Below are 15,963 nucleotides of genomic sequence, written 5' to 3'. Positions count from 1 at the left end.
AAGTCTTTTATATTATTGATTCGTAATTTATGTACGTAGCGAAAAATGGACAAGAGTTGGATGACAAAGTCTAGGGGTACGAGGGAATACAGAGACGGGTGTAGACTGTTCGTGGAGTTTGCAGTTAGTAACTGTAAAACCCCTGATGGAAAAATCAATTGCCCTTGCAAGATTTGTCGAAATAACCGGCGCCACCCGCCGGATTTCGTATTCGACCACTTGACAGGGGGAAAAGGAATGATGCCGGAATATACATTATGGTACTATCATGGTGAGAAGCATGTACAGGGTCCTGATAGACCGTCTGGTTCGAATCGCCCGGCTTCAGATGCGGGTGCAACTGCAAATCAGGGTGGAGACATGCACGCAATGTTGCGTGACTTATTCGGCATGCACGAAGTGGTCAGGGAAGACAATTGTGAGCCTCAAGTCGTAGTGCAAGGGGGTGAAGACATTGTAAACGAAGAAGCCGCTGAAGGTGACGCAGTAAAGTATTATATGCTTATGAAAAAGGCGGAGAAACCACTTCATAACGGAACAAAACATAGCAAACTAAGTGCGACTGTACACTTGTACAACCTGAAGTGCGTTGGTGGACTAAGTAACGCAAGCTTCTCGGCCTTCCTAGAGTTCATCAACCAGTTGCTGCCTGAGAGTGATGAAAAGCTGCCTGGTAATACATATGAGGCGAAAAAGTTTTTACGAGATATGGGACTTGGGTATGAGAAGATACCGGCCTGTCGTAATGACTGTATGTTATTCTGGAAGGGCACAAAGGAGTTGGATTCATGTACCGTATGTGGAAAATCTAAATGGATGGATGCAATCAATTTAGATGAGGATGGTCAACCTATATCGTCGGGCAAGAAACGTCCGGTAAAGGTGTTGCGGTGGTTTCCACTTGTACCACGACTACAGAGGTTGTTTATGTCAGAGCATACTGCACGCTTTATGAGGTGGCATGCAGAAGGCCGCACAAAGGACGGCGTATTGAGGCATCCGGCTGATGGCGAAGCATGGAAGTCATTCGACAATTTACATCCGGAGTTTTCAGCGGACAGCAGGAATGTAAGGCTCGGACTAACCTCGGATGGATTTAATCCATTTGGAAACATGAGCACATCTCACAGCACTTGGCCTGTACTGCTTATGCCCTATAACTTGCCTCCTTGGATGTGCATGAAGCAGACATCTTTTATACTATCATTGATTATTCCAGGCCCAAGTTCACCTGGAATGGATATAGATGTCTACCTTCAACCCTTAATTGAGGAGTTACAAGAACTATGGAATGTAGGGGTGCCCACATACGACGTCTCAAAGAAAAAAAAATTTGTCCTACGAGCGCAGTTGATGTGGACAATTAATGACTTTCCAGCATATGCAGATTTGTCTGGATGGTCTACCAGGGGTGAGAAGGCATGTCCGTGCTGTATGAACTCGACATGGTCGAAGTGGTTAAAACATGGTCATAAATGGTGTTATATGGGGCACAGACGATACTTGCCCATGGATCATCCATGGAGGAGGAACAAAAGAACATTTGACGGCAACGTCGAATTAGAATGTGCCCCTGATGTCCCAAGTGGAAACGAAATCATGAACCAATTAGAAGGGATGGTGTTTGGGGATGAGAACGCTGGTCAGGCAAGGGAGGCTGCGAAAGAAAAAGGAAAGAAGCAGAAGACGAATACTTCTAATGTAGTATTCAAGAAGAAAAGTATTTTCTTTAGGTTGCCGTATTGGAAAGATAATTTATTACGGCACAACCTTGATGTTATGCACATAGAGAAAAACGTGATGGACAACATACTTGGTACAATACTGGACATTCCAGGGAAAACGAAGGACAACTTCGCCGCCCGCTTAGATTTGCAAGAAATGGGTTTGAGACGTACACTTCATCCCTACACTGGCGAGAATGGTAAGACATATATGCGGCAAGCTACCCACACGATGTCCAAGGATGATAAGACACATTTTTTGAAAGTGTTACGAAATGTAAGGGTGCCCGATGGATATGCCTCGAACATTTCCCGTTGTATACGACTTAAGGACTGTACGATATCGGGGTTAAAGAGTCATGACAGTCACGTATTGATGCAGCAGCTTCTACCTATTGCATTGCGTGGATCACTTCCAAGCAACGTGGTTAGACCACTTGTTGAGATGTCTGCATTCTTCAGGGAACTATATTCAACAACATTGACACAAGAGGATATTGACCGACTACAGTGTGCCGTCTATATCACGTTGTGCAAGTTGGAACAGGTTTTTCCCCCCAGCTTTTTCACAAGCATGGTTCATGTGGTCGTGCATCTTATCGGTGAATGCCGACTCGGTGGACCAGTACAGTATAGGTGGATGTATCCGGCAGAGAGGTAAACTTTGTTTACGAATATTTCATATTTTATGGTTTAACTATAATACAAGACAAGTATTAACTGCACTGATTGATTGTATATTCGTTCATATTTAGGAGCCTTGGAGTTTTCAAATCTAATGTGCGTAACAAAGCGGCCCCTGAAGGCTGCATTGCGGAGGGTTACATAGCTACTGAGTTGGTGACGTTCTGTTCGAGATATTTAGATAATACACCAACATTTCACAATAAGATACAAAGAAATCCGGATGGTTCAAAGGGACATGGAACACGAGTCCGGCTCGACCGAATCACAATGACACAGATACACCGGTATATTATGTTCAATTCGGACGACTTCCTTCAATTGCGAACGTAAGTCGATGTTTCAATGAACTTGTAACATTTCCCGTATCGAATTATAATTAACTTCATCATCGAATTGTAGAATGCACATGGATACGCTTAGGGGGCGAACAACAGAGGATCAGTTGGAAACCCAACATTATGAGCTGTTCTGCGACTGGTACCGTGACTACGTAAGAATGACGTGATGTTAACAAAATCACTTGTCGGATTATATTTGCATGCATAATGTTTTCCAAATGAACTGGAACACTCTTTAACCAAGTGTTAACATTGTATTGTAAATATTCACAGGTCGATCGATTGGATGATCGATGTAGGAAGGAACTTGGTGAGAAATTGATAATGCATTGTAGAGGGCCGCGGGAGTCAGCAGTCAGATACAATAGATATGTGGTTAACGGCAAGTTGTTTCGTACAATTGCATCTGATGCCGGAAAGAGGACTCAGAACAGCGGGGTGTGTGTGCCGACTGTTGATGGCGAAACGTACTACGGGAAGTTGACGGAAGTACTTGAGATTGAGTACTACGACAGAACTACGTACGTTATGTTCAGGTGTGATTGGGCGGACACCACGAGGGACAAGGGGTACAAGGTGGATGAGTATGGCATGATACTTGTGAACTTCAAAAACCTTGTTCACACCGGAGAATTGATTACTGATGAGCCATATGTGCTAACTTCACAAGTTGATCAGGTGTTTTACGTAGAAGATGGCAGATACCCGGATTGGGTTTGCGCAGTAAGGACCAAACCAAGAAATATATACGACGTTGGTCAGAGTGAAGGGCATCAGGATTCAGGTGCCAATTATCACGAGTGTGAGCCGCTCATATTGACCAGAAATTGTGATCAGGATCTGCAGGATCATATCCAATACGTCAGACCCGACTTAGATCCAATTGAAGCGTATGTGATTGAATAAAAGCTATATATATATATATATATATATATATGTTTAGATTGGTAGTTGTTCACTATATGCCCATCAACGCATTTAATAGAGTTGTTTAATTGGGAAAAAACGTCAGTATATCTTATTTCATACGTGTGAGTCATGCATACATAACGTAGTGAATATTTCATACATTGTATACGTGATTAATTGAATTTGTGGTATTTTTTGCAGGTTACTATGAGCCATAGGGGGAAGAGAAGAGCACGCAGGGGCTCGTCTCTCAAGCGACAGCCTATGTCGCTTGGGTCTCCGTCAGTCCACCTTGATGATAGCGAGCAACAAGACGTTGCTCAGCTTTTGGGTATTCAGGACGGGTATCGACCGGTACTTCCAGGCGATATGGAAGGGGAGATCCCTCTCCATAATCCATACGGTCGGGCAGGCATGGCCCAGACGGGGTATCTGCCAGAGAGCCAGCTTGGACAGCGTATGCAGGGACATGTAGAGCACCTTGATGATAGCCAGCATAGCGCAGGTATGACCGAATTTTTTTTTGGAAAGATTGCAAGTTTTTTGGAAATTTCTAAATGTATTGGTGCGATATCAATTATATTATTTAACTACAACTACAATTTCATATAATTCTAAATATTCTAAAAAACATATATAGCAGGTCCCGACGATAGTGACACATCGGCCGAGGAGGACTGTATTGGTGCGACACAGGACACGGCTGACCCGCAGCCAACCGACCCTGCTCCCGGCGACCACTTACTCCCTCGGCAGGTCCGCACCATAAGTAAGTGGATATGTTCGAATGTTGTGTATATATGTCTTAATTTAGTTGTAATTAGTATTGAATTCGACATAACTTACATCGGTAATTTTTTAATTTATTAGGTACCGATTCAGAGGGAAACGAAGTTATTGAGGTGTTTACCATCCGTGACTCGCACAGGTTGCCGGGAGTCCCTGCCGGCAAGCGGATCATTATGGAGTACAATGCTGCATGCCAGCCCGTCGGCGTTAGTTCCATGAGGTTTAAACGGATGGCTGGAGATATCGTAAGGAGCTCCAATTATGTCCGAATACCGGACGATTGGTTAAAGGTACCGCAGCGTACCAAAGAGGATATTTGGGACGCCTTGATGGTATGTGTTGCATATATGTTAAAACACTCATAATGTATATATGTATATATACGCTCTAAGTTGCACACATATATTTTAGTTTTTGTAATTTAATAATTTTGAACATGTGCAGGCATACTTTTTCGTCCCGCCCGAATTCAATTTGAAAGCCATAAAGAATGAAGCATTCAAGGATATGGGATCAAAGCTGCGGACTTGGAGGTACGAGCTTAAAAGACGCTGTGCAATTACGGAGGAAGATACTCCGGATACTATACGGGCAAGAGTGGGGGACAAAACACTTGACGAGTACAATGCCGAAGACGTGGAGATCTTATTGGAGAGATGGTGTACTCGTCAGAATAAGGTAGGTCATGAGTTAAATTCTTCATTTTGTGTAGTGTCATTATATGGTTTTATTAACATGTACGAGTGTCATGTAAAACGAAATTGCCTCTTTATTGTGTAGTGTTGCATATAAAGAGTACTAAAACCAAATTTCCTTACATTATTAACATATCAATATGGTAACTGTGTAGGACTATGCGAACAAAATGAAGAGCTTGCGAGCATTAAATAAAGAGCCCCATTGCACCGGATCGAAGAGCTATGCCAGAGCGACAGATGAGGAGGTAAGTGTGTAATTTAACATGTAAACAACAAATCATTTGATATATTTAAAAATATTTGTATGTCCTATTTTTTCGGCAGGCCATACGTCTGGGCAAGTATCCTACTCGTGCAGAGAGTTACATCAGCACGCACACGAAGGCGGACAAAAGCTATCCGAATGAGATAGTGGAAGAAAGATGTGTATGCTACAATTTAATTCTTTGTTTATATACTTTAAAATTATCTGCAATTAACAGTTGTATGACCCACTGACCCAATAATGAATGTAACATACAGAAAAGGATGAAGGAGCTGATACCCACCGACCCTGCAGCGTCGTCTAGCATCACAGAGGGAACGGTCAAGTGGGCGCCAAACGACGCGTATGCACAGGCCCATGGAAATAAGCCTGAATACGCCGGTAGGGTTCGGCAGCTTGGATCGGGTATTTTGCCCGTGCGGGGCTCCATACGTTCATACTATACACCTTCACAAGCAAGGTCAGAAAACACCAGCCAGTACTCCATGATATCACAAGAAACGCTTGACAGAGCTCTTGAGGCGGAGAGGGCGAAGCACAAGGAAGAGATAGATGCATTGGTGGCCGAGAACAATGCACGTCAGGCAGCGTTTGACGCCCGATTGCGCCAGATTGAGGCAATGATGCGGTTCAGCTCTGCACCAGATGGAGCTTCCCCACATATTGCGGTGGTGCCATCGTCGATCGACGGCGAAGCAGGTACTGACATTTTTTAATGGTCAAATGTGTTTTTAGACCTTTACCTATATATATGTGAACTTCTATAACCTATATATATGTTAACGTATAACTTATGACCTTTTCAGTTATAACTTATGACCTTATGACCTTATAACTTATAACTTATAACTTATAACTTATAACTTATGACCTATATATATGGAATTGTGTTATCTTATGACATTTTCAGTTTTATGGAGGGGCCTACTGTTTCCTAGATTAGAGTAGCGGGGCCGAGGATCCCTCCCTCATGTATTATTTTTGAAGAAGAAATCCCTCATGTGTATTAAATCAGAAAGCATTGTTACCCATATACTAATTCTTGCGTGACTTGTCACATACAGCATTCCAATTGGGCTGCCTTAGGAGATAGAAAATAGTGGCCACCTTTTCTTGAATTAACTTGCTTGCTTCTATTTTTAATGGTCAAATGTGTTTCTAGAACTTTAGCTATATCATGTGAACTTCTAAAACCTATATATATGTCAACTTATAAATTTAGAGTATGGATATATATGTTGTAGTCATTCTCTTAATTAATTAATGTTGTGTAATTCCTGTTGAATTTGGTTTATATATCATTGTTGGTTTGGTGGTGGATGTGGGTACGTACGAGCGTTGCTTTTGAACTGTTTTATTGGTATTATGAGATCAATATACAACTATAGTCCTTGTAGAATATTAACAATCTAGTGTATGTGATTGTTTGAGAGTATGAAACGATCAAGTATTAACTAGATGAATATCATAATTTTTTGGAAATAATATAACATGATTTGAATATATGTAAAGTCCTATGTGTTAATATCCTCAACAAATTAAAATGTTAATAAATATCTCACATAATTGCCATGGCAAAAATGAAGCGCATGAGTCTATAAATTTAACGTCAACATTGATTGCTCTTGAGGCGGAGAATTTTAGTTTTTTTTTTTATATGCATTTTTGGCTAATTAACTTCATCATCGTTTTACCTCTTGTTGTTATATCATTTACTGTGTTAGACTCAACAATTGAGTTGGGTGAATATTTGGACATAAATGAATTGCCCTTACATAGTCAATATTGTTTGGTGATTGTTTGTTTTTATCGTTTGCAGGTGATGGAGAAGATGCTATGAATGTCAATAATCAGCATTGACCGTCTGGTTTGCCATTCATACTTGTATAAAAGTTACTTTGTTGACGTAATTGTATTTATGATATCCCTTTTTATAACAACAGAGATAGTTTTTTGATAATTGTGGTTGGTTATTGACACTGGTATATATATGTTATTTTGTGTGTGTTAAGATTGATGGAAAAATAGTCTGATGTGTTAACTTATTAGGTTATGACTTATGTTATTTGTTATTGATGGAAAAATAACATGACTTATGTTATTTGTATAGATTGACGGAAAAATTGCTAGAATTATTTGCAATGATTGATGGATAAATTGTATATCAGGTTAATTGTAATCCAAAATTCGAGTATAGTCTCAAAAAAACTAAAGAAAAATATATTGGGGGGTGGAAAAGAATTTAAAAAAATTAACCAAAATTTCTGACGTGTCAATTTGTGACACGTCAGAAATTTCTGACGTGCCACAAATTAACACGTCAGAAAATTTCTGACGTGTCAATTTGTGGCACGTCAGAAATTTCTGACGTGTCACAAATTGACACGTCAGAAAATTTCTGACGTGTTACAAATTAACACGTCAGAAATTTTCTGACGTGTCAATTTGTGACACGTCAGAAAATTGCTGACGTGCCACAATTTAACAAGTCAGAAAATTTTCTGACGTGTCAATTTGTGGCACGTCAGAAATTTCTGACGTGTTATAAATCGACACGTCAGAAATTTTCCATTTCTGACACTTATAATATTCACGCGCGAGACACGTCAGGAACACCACGTCAGGGACGTTTTCTGACGTGTCAGGCAGCCTGACACGTCAGAAAACGTACGTCAGAAAAAAATCATTTTCTTGTAGTGTATAATTTCAAATTTAAATTAATGGGCTTTTTAGTTGTTACAATGAAATTTATTTTTCCTGCCCTTCTGGATTGAATAATTTTTCAAGTTGACTTTTCATTCTTTTTTTTTTTAATTTATTTATTTTATTTCTTGTTTCTTATTTTTCTCTTTTCAAAACGCCATGGCTAGCTACTGAGTAGCTTTAGCATTCCATAAATTAAGCCTCACCTTAACAAACTGTCCGGTTTTTTCTCCCCGTTTTTTTTCCCTCTTTCTTTTGGGGTCCTATTACTCATGCTAAGTAAAGGTGTTAACTACCCATCAAAATTTAATATTCTACTCTACACACTTAATAGACAAAAATTTCCTTCAAACCATTCTAGAGAAAATATTCTCAAACCTATCATATATATATATAATAGCCGAATTCTTTGCAGAAGTGCCTTAGTATTGCGACATGTAGCGTGAACTCTTTTTATTTTAATACTAAACTGATTTTTCAAGGCATAATTTGTGAACCGATTTTTTAAGAGTGAAACGGTTTTTACTTAAAAAAACTTGTATTAAATTAGCGTAATTAGTGGTGTTTAATTATATTTCAAGAGTTTTGTATATATAAATTATTTCATAATTTAAGTATTACCAATGTCCAAATCAAATAAGGAAACAAGATAGATGATTTATTTGATTGCATTAAATCTTGATTGAAAGAATTTGTTTTATTTTCAAAAGCTAAAGGAGGTATGGGTTTTTGTGACTTGTCCGTTTTTAATAAGGCTTTGTTGGCTAAGCAAGTATGGCGTCTTTGGAAAACATCGGATAGTTTTCTTGCAAAGATTATGAAAGCAAAATATTTTTCCGGATTGCTTGGCTCTTGAAGCTTCTCTTGGGAAAAAGCCGTCCTTTGCATGGAAGAGTATCCAAAACTCTAGTGATCTTGTTCGGGAAGGATTGATGTGGAGAGTTGGTAATGGGAAAACTATTCGCATTTGGAAAGATAGGTGGATTAATGCTCCGTCTACTTATCAAGTGCAATCAGCCCCACGAATTCTGGCGGACACTTCCACGGTGAGCCAACTCATTGATGTAGATACAAAATGGTGGAATTTGGCCCTCTTGGAACATAATTTTTTTAAGGAGGAGATGATGGCTATCCAATCTATTCCGATAAGTGCTACGGACCAAGCTGATGCACTCATTTGGCGGGGAACTACCAAGGGGACATTCTCAGTACGTAGTGCTTACTTCATTCAAAATGAAAGTGATCTGGTGTATAAGGTGGGGGGGTCTCAACACAGTCGGACGGGATCCTTTTGGAGCAATATTTGGCAGCTTCAAATACCAAATTCGGAGAAGCACTTCCAATGGCGAGCGTGCCACGACATCCTCCCCACTCGGGCAAACCTTTGCTCTCGAAAGGTCATTACGGATCCCTGTTGTCCTATTTGTGAAAAGGAGATTGAAACTACCTTTCATGCATTATGGCAATGCCCTGCTGCAAGGGACATGCGAAGCGTGGGGGCAAAATTTTTTCAAAAAAGCTGGTTTGTTGGGCCAGCCTTCATGCAGGTGGTGGATGGAATGTTCAAAAAATGTGGTAGTGAGGATTTTACCCAGTTTGTGAGTATATGCTGGCGTATATGGCTACGATGGAATGAAGTAATACACATTGGAGTTTTTCTGCATGCGAATCAGCTTATCAAGCAAGCAGGTCTAGCAAAAGAAAATTTTCATATGATTCTGGTGGGGAAAAAAACACCATAGGAAACAACTGGCGAACTTTCTGTGTCTTCCTAGACAGCCCCGCCCCATGGCTTCTTGAAAGTTAACTAGGACGCTGGCTTTGATAAGAGAAAGGGTTGAATGGGCTTGGGAGTTATGATCCAAGACCAGGAGGGCAGGATGTGGGTTGCAAAATGCCAAGCCAGAGATGGCTTTTTGGACCCCACAACGGGGGAGGCACTAGCTGCTCTTATGGCGGCCGAACTGTGTGTGGAGATAGGTATTCGGAAGGTAGTGCTAGAGGGAGACGCCAAGAATGTTATCACTGCAGTCACCTCGCATGAAACAGATGATAGCATGCGAGGCCAAGTAGCTGAAGACATCCGAACCACACTACGAGTTGTTCCTTTGTGGGAAATGCGCCATGTTCGCCGAGAAAAAAACCGAGTAGCACACGAGCAAGCTGCCCTAGTGGTAAAAGAGAATTTGAATATGGTGTGGTTTTCCAACCCGCCGGCATGTATTTATGACCTATTGCAAGCAGAGTTTTCTACGTTGCCTAATTCAATATAAATGCAAAAGTCTGCAATTTTCAATAAATAAATAAGTTTAATAATGAACCCTTCCAAGAGTGAACTGGTTTTTAATAATTTTTTCATTCAATATTTGTTAATGAATTAAGTGTCTTAATGCCTCCTTATGATCTCTCTTTATTAACACACCATTTTCCCTTTTATTTTTACCGGTTTTTCATCATTTCATTATTCTATTTTTGTTAATGAATTAAGATCTTATGACTCTTTATTATCACACAATTTTTCCTTTTTGTTAATGAATTTAGACCTTCAAATATCTTCGGATACCAGGTCCGAAAGAAAATAACCTTCCTTCCTTGTTAACTAGAACTTCACCACTCTCTATGAAGCCTATCACCTTATCATGAATCCCAAGGAAAATATCAAATAACTTCGTCTAGGATTCTACCTTTCTCTACTCTTTCATCACCGACATAGAGTAAGATGCCTCGTTGTGTATTCATTACGAGGGAGAAGAGCAAGCAACCCATCAAGTAGCACCAAAGTAAAGTACAAGACGTCCACGCCTTTGTAAACCCTTCGGCATACCCACTTCACTGAAAGCCTTATCCTTCATATTAAAGGACATGATCACATTGCAAAAGGCGCCCTCGCCGCTGTGACACCGTGGAGTGTGTGCAAGCCAATGGAGTGCCCCATTTTGAAAACCAATGAGGATCAATTCTCCATGATGTAGGGAGGACCGAGGGCCGTAATAGAGCGCCACATGCCGTTTCGAAGTGTACAAATCTCAACCAAGGGTGCAACAGTCCGTGGCTGATACAGAAGACTCAAAAATTTGTAATCATCGGTCATAGACTCATAGTATCATACCCAAAGCCAACAGAATGGTTTAACATGCCGTGACATCGAAAAATAGGCTTTGGCAAGGATATGGGGTTTTGAATCGAAGGGTGCCAGAGAACAAATAACCCACTTTCATTATTGAAATTCATATTGGCAAGACAAAATAGGGTTAATTACCTCTTCCCACATCAACTACAACGCATTGTCACTTTACCCCTATAAATTGACAATTCTACTATCAAATCCTATCAAAATACCATTTTGTACTCAAAACCCCCCCTTCCGTCAGTCAACCACGTTAAATTGGACGGAATACTCTCTTTTAGATGTTAAATCTCCTTAAAAGACAGAAATACCCACAAATAAAAAATTAAAACAAAAATATAAATATATAAAGTAATTTTTTTAAAAAAATATGGGGTGGGGGTGGCCAATGAGCCACCCCCAAAGGTGGCCGAGGGTGGCTCACAGGGGTGGTACGCGTCCACCCCGACCATCTTGGGGTGGCTCGCATGCCACCCCTGACGTGGGGTGGACGTCGGGCCACCCTCAGATCTGGCTGGGGGTGGCCGCGCATCACCCTTAGCCACCTCTGGGGTTGCTGAGGGTGTCACGCGGCCAACCCCAACCATATCTGGGGGTGGCCACGCGCCAACCCCATGGGCTGGTGGTGGCAACGAGCCACCCCTAGTCACCTTTGGGAGGTGGCACAATTTTTTTTTTTTTAATAACTTTTATATTTTAATATTTTTAATTAAGAATAACATATATCATCATTTTATTACTGATGATGTGATACACTATTGAATCCATCAAGTATTTTGACAGAATTTGATTACAGAGACTAAATTGTTATTTTGGCATATCCCCGATAATCTCTGAATTATTATTATTATTATTATTTATGTCACACAGATGGATTTTTAATTTAGGACAACCACATGGACTGATTTTTCATTTATATTTTTTTTAATTTAAGTCTTTTTTAACTGTTTTTTATTTTTTTTATATTCACTTTTTTTTAATAAATTAAATAACAAGTGTTTTTTATTTTAAATATTTATATTTTTTAAAACTACTCATACATTATATATATTTTTTTTTTAATTTTAAGGGTATTATATGTAATTTTTGTATATAAAGTTATGGTATTTTAGTCATTCCAAGTTTTTTAATGTGGTTGACTGACGAAATGAGGGTTTTTGGCACAAAATGGTAGTTTGATAGGGTTGTCAGTTCATGGGGGCAAAGTGACAATGCGTTATAATTTATGGAGAAAAGGTAATTACCCCTACATTTTATCTTTCCGTGAAAGTCTATAAATCAAATTTCTATGTCTTGATCAGGGTTGTCGGCAAAGAAGTTTTGCGGTATGGGGCAGCATCACAATTTTCCTTACATGCCTGCAAGTGGAGGCACGAACTTGGGTGAAGAAGCTGAAGAAGCACGACGTCCGTGAAGAAAAAAAAAGAAGATGACGGTAGATCAATAATTTGGTAAAATTAGGTTTTTTAAAAATATTTTAGTGTTTAACGTGGAAAAAAGCTGAGGTGGGAGTATTAGTTGGCATATATAATAATATGATGTAGAAAATCCAAGTGTGCTTTTTAAAAGTCATAAATAAAACATGACATGTATCATAATTTTATTGGATGTGACATGACACACTAACAGAATCCGTTAAGTTAATGAATAGAATTTAACTGCATGGACTAAATTATTATTATTATTATTATTATTATTATTATTTTTATTTTTGCATACTACAAGGACCTCTGAGATCGTTTTAATACCACAGGAAATAAATTGTAAATCAGGTAAATCACATAGAGTAAATTGTAAATCAGGTAAACTACATGGACTAATTTTGTATTTTTCCCTAAATAATATAAAGATTTTAGTAGGTTTGATTCAATTCCAAAGTAAGGAGTATGAATAATTATTCTATTCCACTATCTTCTATTTTTAGTAATAACTATTCAATTTCATAATAGAATACGTATTCCGCGAACCAAACGAAAATAAATGTATTTAATAACACCATCGATCGGTATATCATAGGTCTAAATATGCCATTAGAAACACATGCCAAATCATTATATATATATAATAGCATCTTGAAACAAATTATAATCCCCCGAAAAAAGATAGTAGATTAATAAAGAAATAAACCGAAAATAAAAGAATCAGCTACTCTTCCATCTGGATCAAGTAAATATTCTTTCTTGTAATCCATTTTCTTCTATTCAATTAAAAAAAAAAATTAGGGTCAAGCTCAATCATAACATGGGAATTAAACATAATTGTAAGGATGAACATATATAACTCATAATTGTTCTCATAATATTAAGGGGAAAATACATTTTACCCCCATGAACTATCCACTCATTTACACTTTAACCTCCAATGTATAAAAAGTGACACTTAACCCCCCCCCCCTCCCCTCTCTCTCCCCCTAAACTTTCAAATTGTTGCAAGTCGACCATTCTGACTTTTTTTTTTTTTTTTCTTCTCAAAATGCCCTCATCCCAAGTTAAAAATTAAAAAAATTAAAATTAAAATTAAGGGGTGGCCGGTCTAGGGTGGCCGAAGCCACCCCAGCCTAGGGGTGGGTTCGGCCACCCCTTAATTTTTTAATTTTTTAATTTTTTTTTTTAATTTTCTTTTAACATGAGATGGGGGCATTTTGGGAAGAAAAAAAAAAAAAAAAGTCAAAATGGTCGATTTACAACAATTTGGAAGTTTGGGTTGGGGAGGGGGGAGGGGTAAAGTGTCACTTTTTAAACATTGGGGTTAAAAGTGATAATGGGTGGATAGTTCTTGGAGTAAAATGTATTTTCCCCTTTTTAATTTGCATGTAGGAATTACCTGAAGTTTTTTAATAAAACTACTAAACATTACCCTATTTGTGATGTGTTGTGATTTTTCATAGTCTTTAGTGCATAGAGATTGGTTTTTTAGTTAAGGGATCATACCAATCAACTTTGGGGTGACGAATAGAATTACTCACTAAAAAGGCATGTATTTTTCAAATGTTCAAATAAACGAGATTGGAAGAAATTTTTAGGATCCAATTTGCACAAAATTTCTATCCAAGAAGAAGCCACAAAAGATCTTATTATATATTTTTCATATTGCACTCTTGTTTATGTAATAAGCGTCCATGGATTAGTTAGAGAGAAAAAGAAAGGGAAAAAAAAAAAAACTAAACAAGCACGTGCTTAATTTCCCCATTCAAGAAAAAGAAGAAAAGAAAAAAAGAAAAAGAAAAAGAAAAAAGAAACCCACGTGTTCCATGCTCCCAAATAACAATGTCACAAATATCCATTGACTTTACCTCAAATCGTGTAAAGTAGTGATCAGAATGCGTAGAATATATATGATTCCATAACAACCACGTAAGGTGGATAGGAGAGACAACAAATTTATCATGCGTCCCTGGCCCAAATCCCAACACTTCAACATTTTCCATTTTCGACCATCATGGTCTAATTTACAACTCACAATTTTTAAGTAATTAATTACATCTCATATTTGTCAAAAATAAACACCGTGTTAGAAAAGACCACGTACCCACAAGAGGAATCAAGATCCTCCTTATTATCTTATATTTTAAGAGACAACATTGTATTCGAGTTAGGATTGGATTCTAGTATCACGTATCAATACTCTTGTAAAAGTTATATAGAATTCAAACTGTACATAGCTGTTAAAAAAAAAAAAAAAACTGTACATAGCTCTATATAATAATCGTGATAATGTACTATTTAGGTATTCATGCCTAAGCACTTACAATATATTTCAATATTGACCTCAATTATATTATAGAATTAATGTTGCTCGACCATCATGATCTAATTTAATTACAACTCACAATTTTTTAAACCATTTTTTTTTTTATTATTTGACTATTTTATTTGGGTTTGTTGGGGGAACCATATATATACTTGTAAATAAATTATATGCTTGTTTTCCATTTGTTTACTTTCATTGATATGTTTAAGCTAGCTAGGAAATAGATCAGTATTGTCTTCTTCTCCAACCACACCATATATACAATCTAATTCTTTCTTCTTCTTCTTCTTCTTTTTCTTTTTAAATATCATAGTTTTAAATAGGCAATTTAGAAACACATGCCAAGTCGTGATATATATAGTGGAGCCAGAAATTTACAATCATAGGGGCCAAATTAAAAGTATAATAAATACAATTTAAAATAGAAAATAAATGTTTTTCACTTGCAACCCTTAGGTTCCCACAATTAAAATCTTAGAATGATGTTCTTTAGTTGCAATCCTTACAGATTTAAAAGGACACTCTTTGAGATTTGAAGTTTCGTCATTAAAAATCAACGGTGTATTACTTCTTTTCTTTTAAATAAATAGTTTTTAATTTTAATGTTGTGATTCATGAACCTAAATATTTGAAATTAAATTATAATTAATAAACAATGATATATAGTACAAATAAAAATATAGTTAGATTATATATATATAATCATGGAATAAATTATATACAACTAAAGTATTTAATTTTTTGCTCGGATTATTAATACTTCCAAAAAAAGTTTTAAACATATATCTCTCGAAATTTTATATAAGCTAATTTTATATAAATCTTATAATACTCTCTAATAAGCGAATAATGTTTAATGGCTGGTGCAACCAAAACAAATATTATTTTTGCCTTATTTACTCAATAAAGAAAAGAAAATGGTTATCAATAATTCAATAAAAAGCTTTAGAATGATTAAAAAAAAAAAAGACAT

General features: G+C 37.6%; 4 protein-coding genes across 4 annotated transcripts; all 4 read left to right on the top strand.

The window, feature by feature from the left end:
* The first annotated feature begins 240 nt into the window (after positions 1-240).
* On the top strand, positions 241-2,916 carry LOC148585901 (uncharacterized). Its single transcript, XM_088516337.1, has 4 exons — positions 241-302; positions 408-1,622; positions 2,480-2,569; positions 2,811-2,916. The coding sequence occupies exons 1-4, from the start codon at positions 241-243 to the stop codon at positions 2,914-2,916; spliced, it is 1,473 nt and encodes a 490-aa protein (XP_088372463.1).
* A 145-nt stretch (positions 2,917-3,061) lies between these two features.
* Positions 3,062-3,655, top strand: LOC148585900 (uncharacterized). The gene has a single exon (XM_088516280.1). The coding sequence runs from the start codon at positions 3,074-3,076 to the stop codon at positions 3,653-3,655; it is 582 nt and encodes a 193-aa protein (XP_088372406.1). The 5' UTR covers positions 3,062-3,073.
* Positions 3,656-4,165: 510 nt separating this feature from the next.
* On the top strand, positions 4,166-7,369 carry LOC148585899 (uncharacterized). The gene is made up of 8 exons (XM_088516815.1): positions 4,166-4,217; positions 4,302-4,427; positions 4,529-4,779; positions 4,892-5,125; positions 5,298-5,390; positions 5,470-5,571; positions 5,668-6,109; positions 7,230-7,369. The coding sequence occupies exons 1-8, from the start codon at positions 4,166-4,168 to the stop codon at positions 7,268-7,270; spliced, it is 1,341 nt and encodes a 446-aa protein (XP_088372941.1). The 3' UTR covers positions 7,271-7,369.
* A 2,585-nt stretch (positions 7,370-9,954) lies between these two features.
* Positions 9,955-12,654, top strand: LOC148585898 (uncharacterized). The gene is made up of 2 exons (XM_088516814.1): positions 9,955-10,333; positions 12,542-12,654. Exons 1-2 carry the CDS (start codon positions 9,955-9,957, stop codon positions 12,652-12,654), a joined length of 492 nt encoding a protein of 163 aa, XP_088372940.1.
* Positions 12,655-15,963: the final 3,309 nt, after the last annotated feature.

Source organism: Corylus avellana, chromosome 5 (genome assembly GCF_965113065.1).
Source record: "Corylus avellana chromosome 5, dhCorAvel1.hap1.2, whole genome shotgun sequence".
Taxonomy (NCBI): domain Eukaryota; kingdom Viridiplantae; phylum Streptophyta; class Magnoliopsida; order Fagales; family Betulaceae; genus Corylus; species Corylus avellana.
Note: the sequence above shows the minus strand (reverse complement) of the source record. Positions and strands in the feature narration are given on the sequence as shown.

Bases quoted from the DNA above. Each gene is read 5' to 3' on its own strand.
- LOC148585901 (XM_088516337.1), top strand. From the start codon at position 241: ATGCCGGAATATACATTATGGTACTATCATGGTGAGAAGCATGTACAG. The intron at 1,623-2,479 runs GTTTGGGGATGA...GTTCATATTTAG, and splicing joins AACCAATTAGAAGGGATGGT to GAGCCTTGGAGTTTTCAAAT. The intron at 2,570-2,810 runs GTTCTGTTCGAG...ATCGAATTGTAG, and splicing joins ATAGCTACTGAGTTGGTGAC to AATGCACATGGATACGCTTA.
- LOC148585899 (XM_088516815.1), top strand. From the start codon at position 4,166: ATGACCGAATTTTTTTTTGGAAAGATTGCAAGTTTTTTGGAAATTTCT. The intron at 5,126-5,297 runs GTAGGTCATGAG...GTAACTGTGTAG, and splicing joins GGTGTACTCGTCAGAATAAG to GACTATGCGAACAAAATGAA. The intron at 5,391-5,469 runs GTAAGTGTGTAA...TTTTTTCGGCAG, and splicing joins CCAGAGCGACAGATGAGGAG to GCCATACGTCTGGGCAAGTA.
- LOC148585898 (XM_088516814.1), top strand. From the start codon at position 9,955: ATGGGCTTGGGAGTTATGATCCAAGACCAGGAGGGCAGGATGTGGGTT. The intron at 10,334-12,541 runs GTATTTATGACC...TGTCTTGATCAG, and splicing joins GTTTTCCAACCCGCCGGCAT to GGTTGTCGGCAAAGAAGTTT.
- LOC148585900 (XM_088516280.1), top strand. From the start codon at position 3,074: ATGCATTGTAGAGGGCCGCGGGAGTCAGCAGTCAGATACAATAGATAT.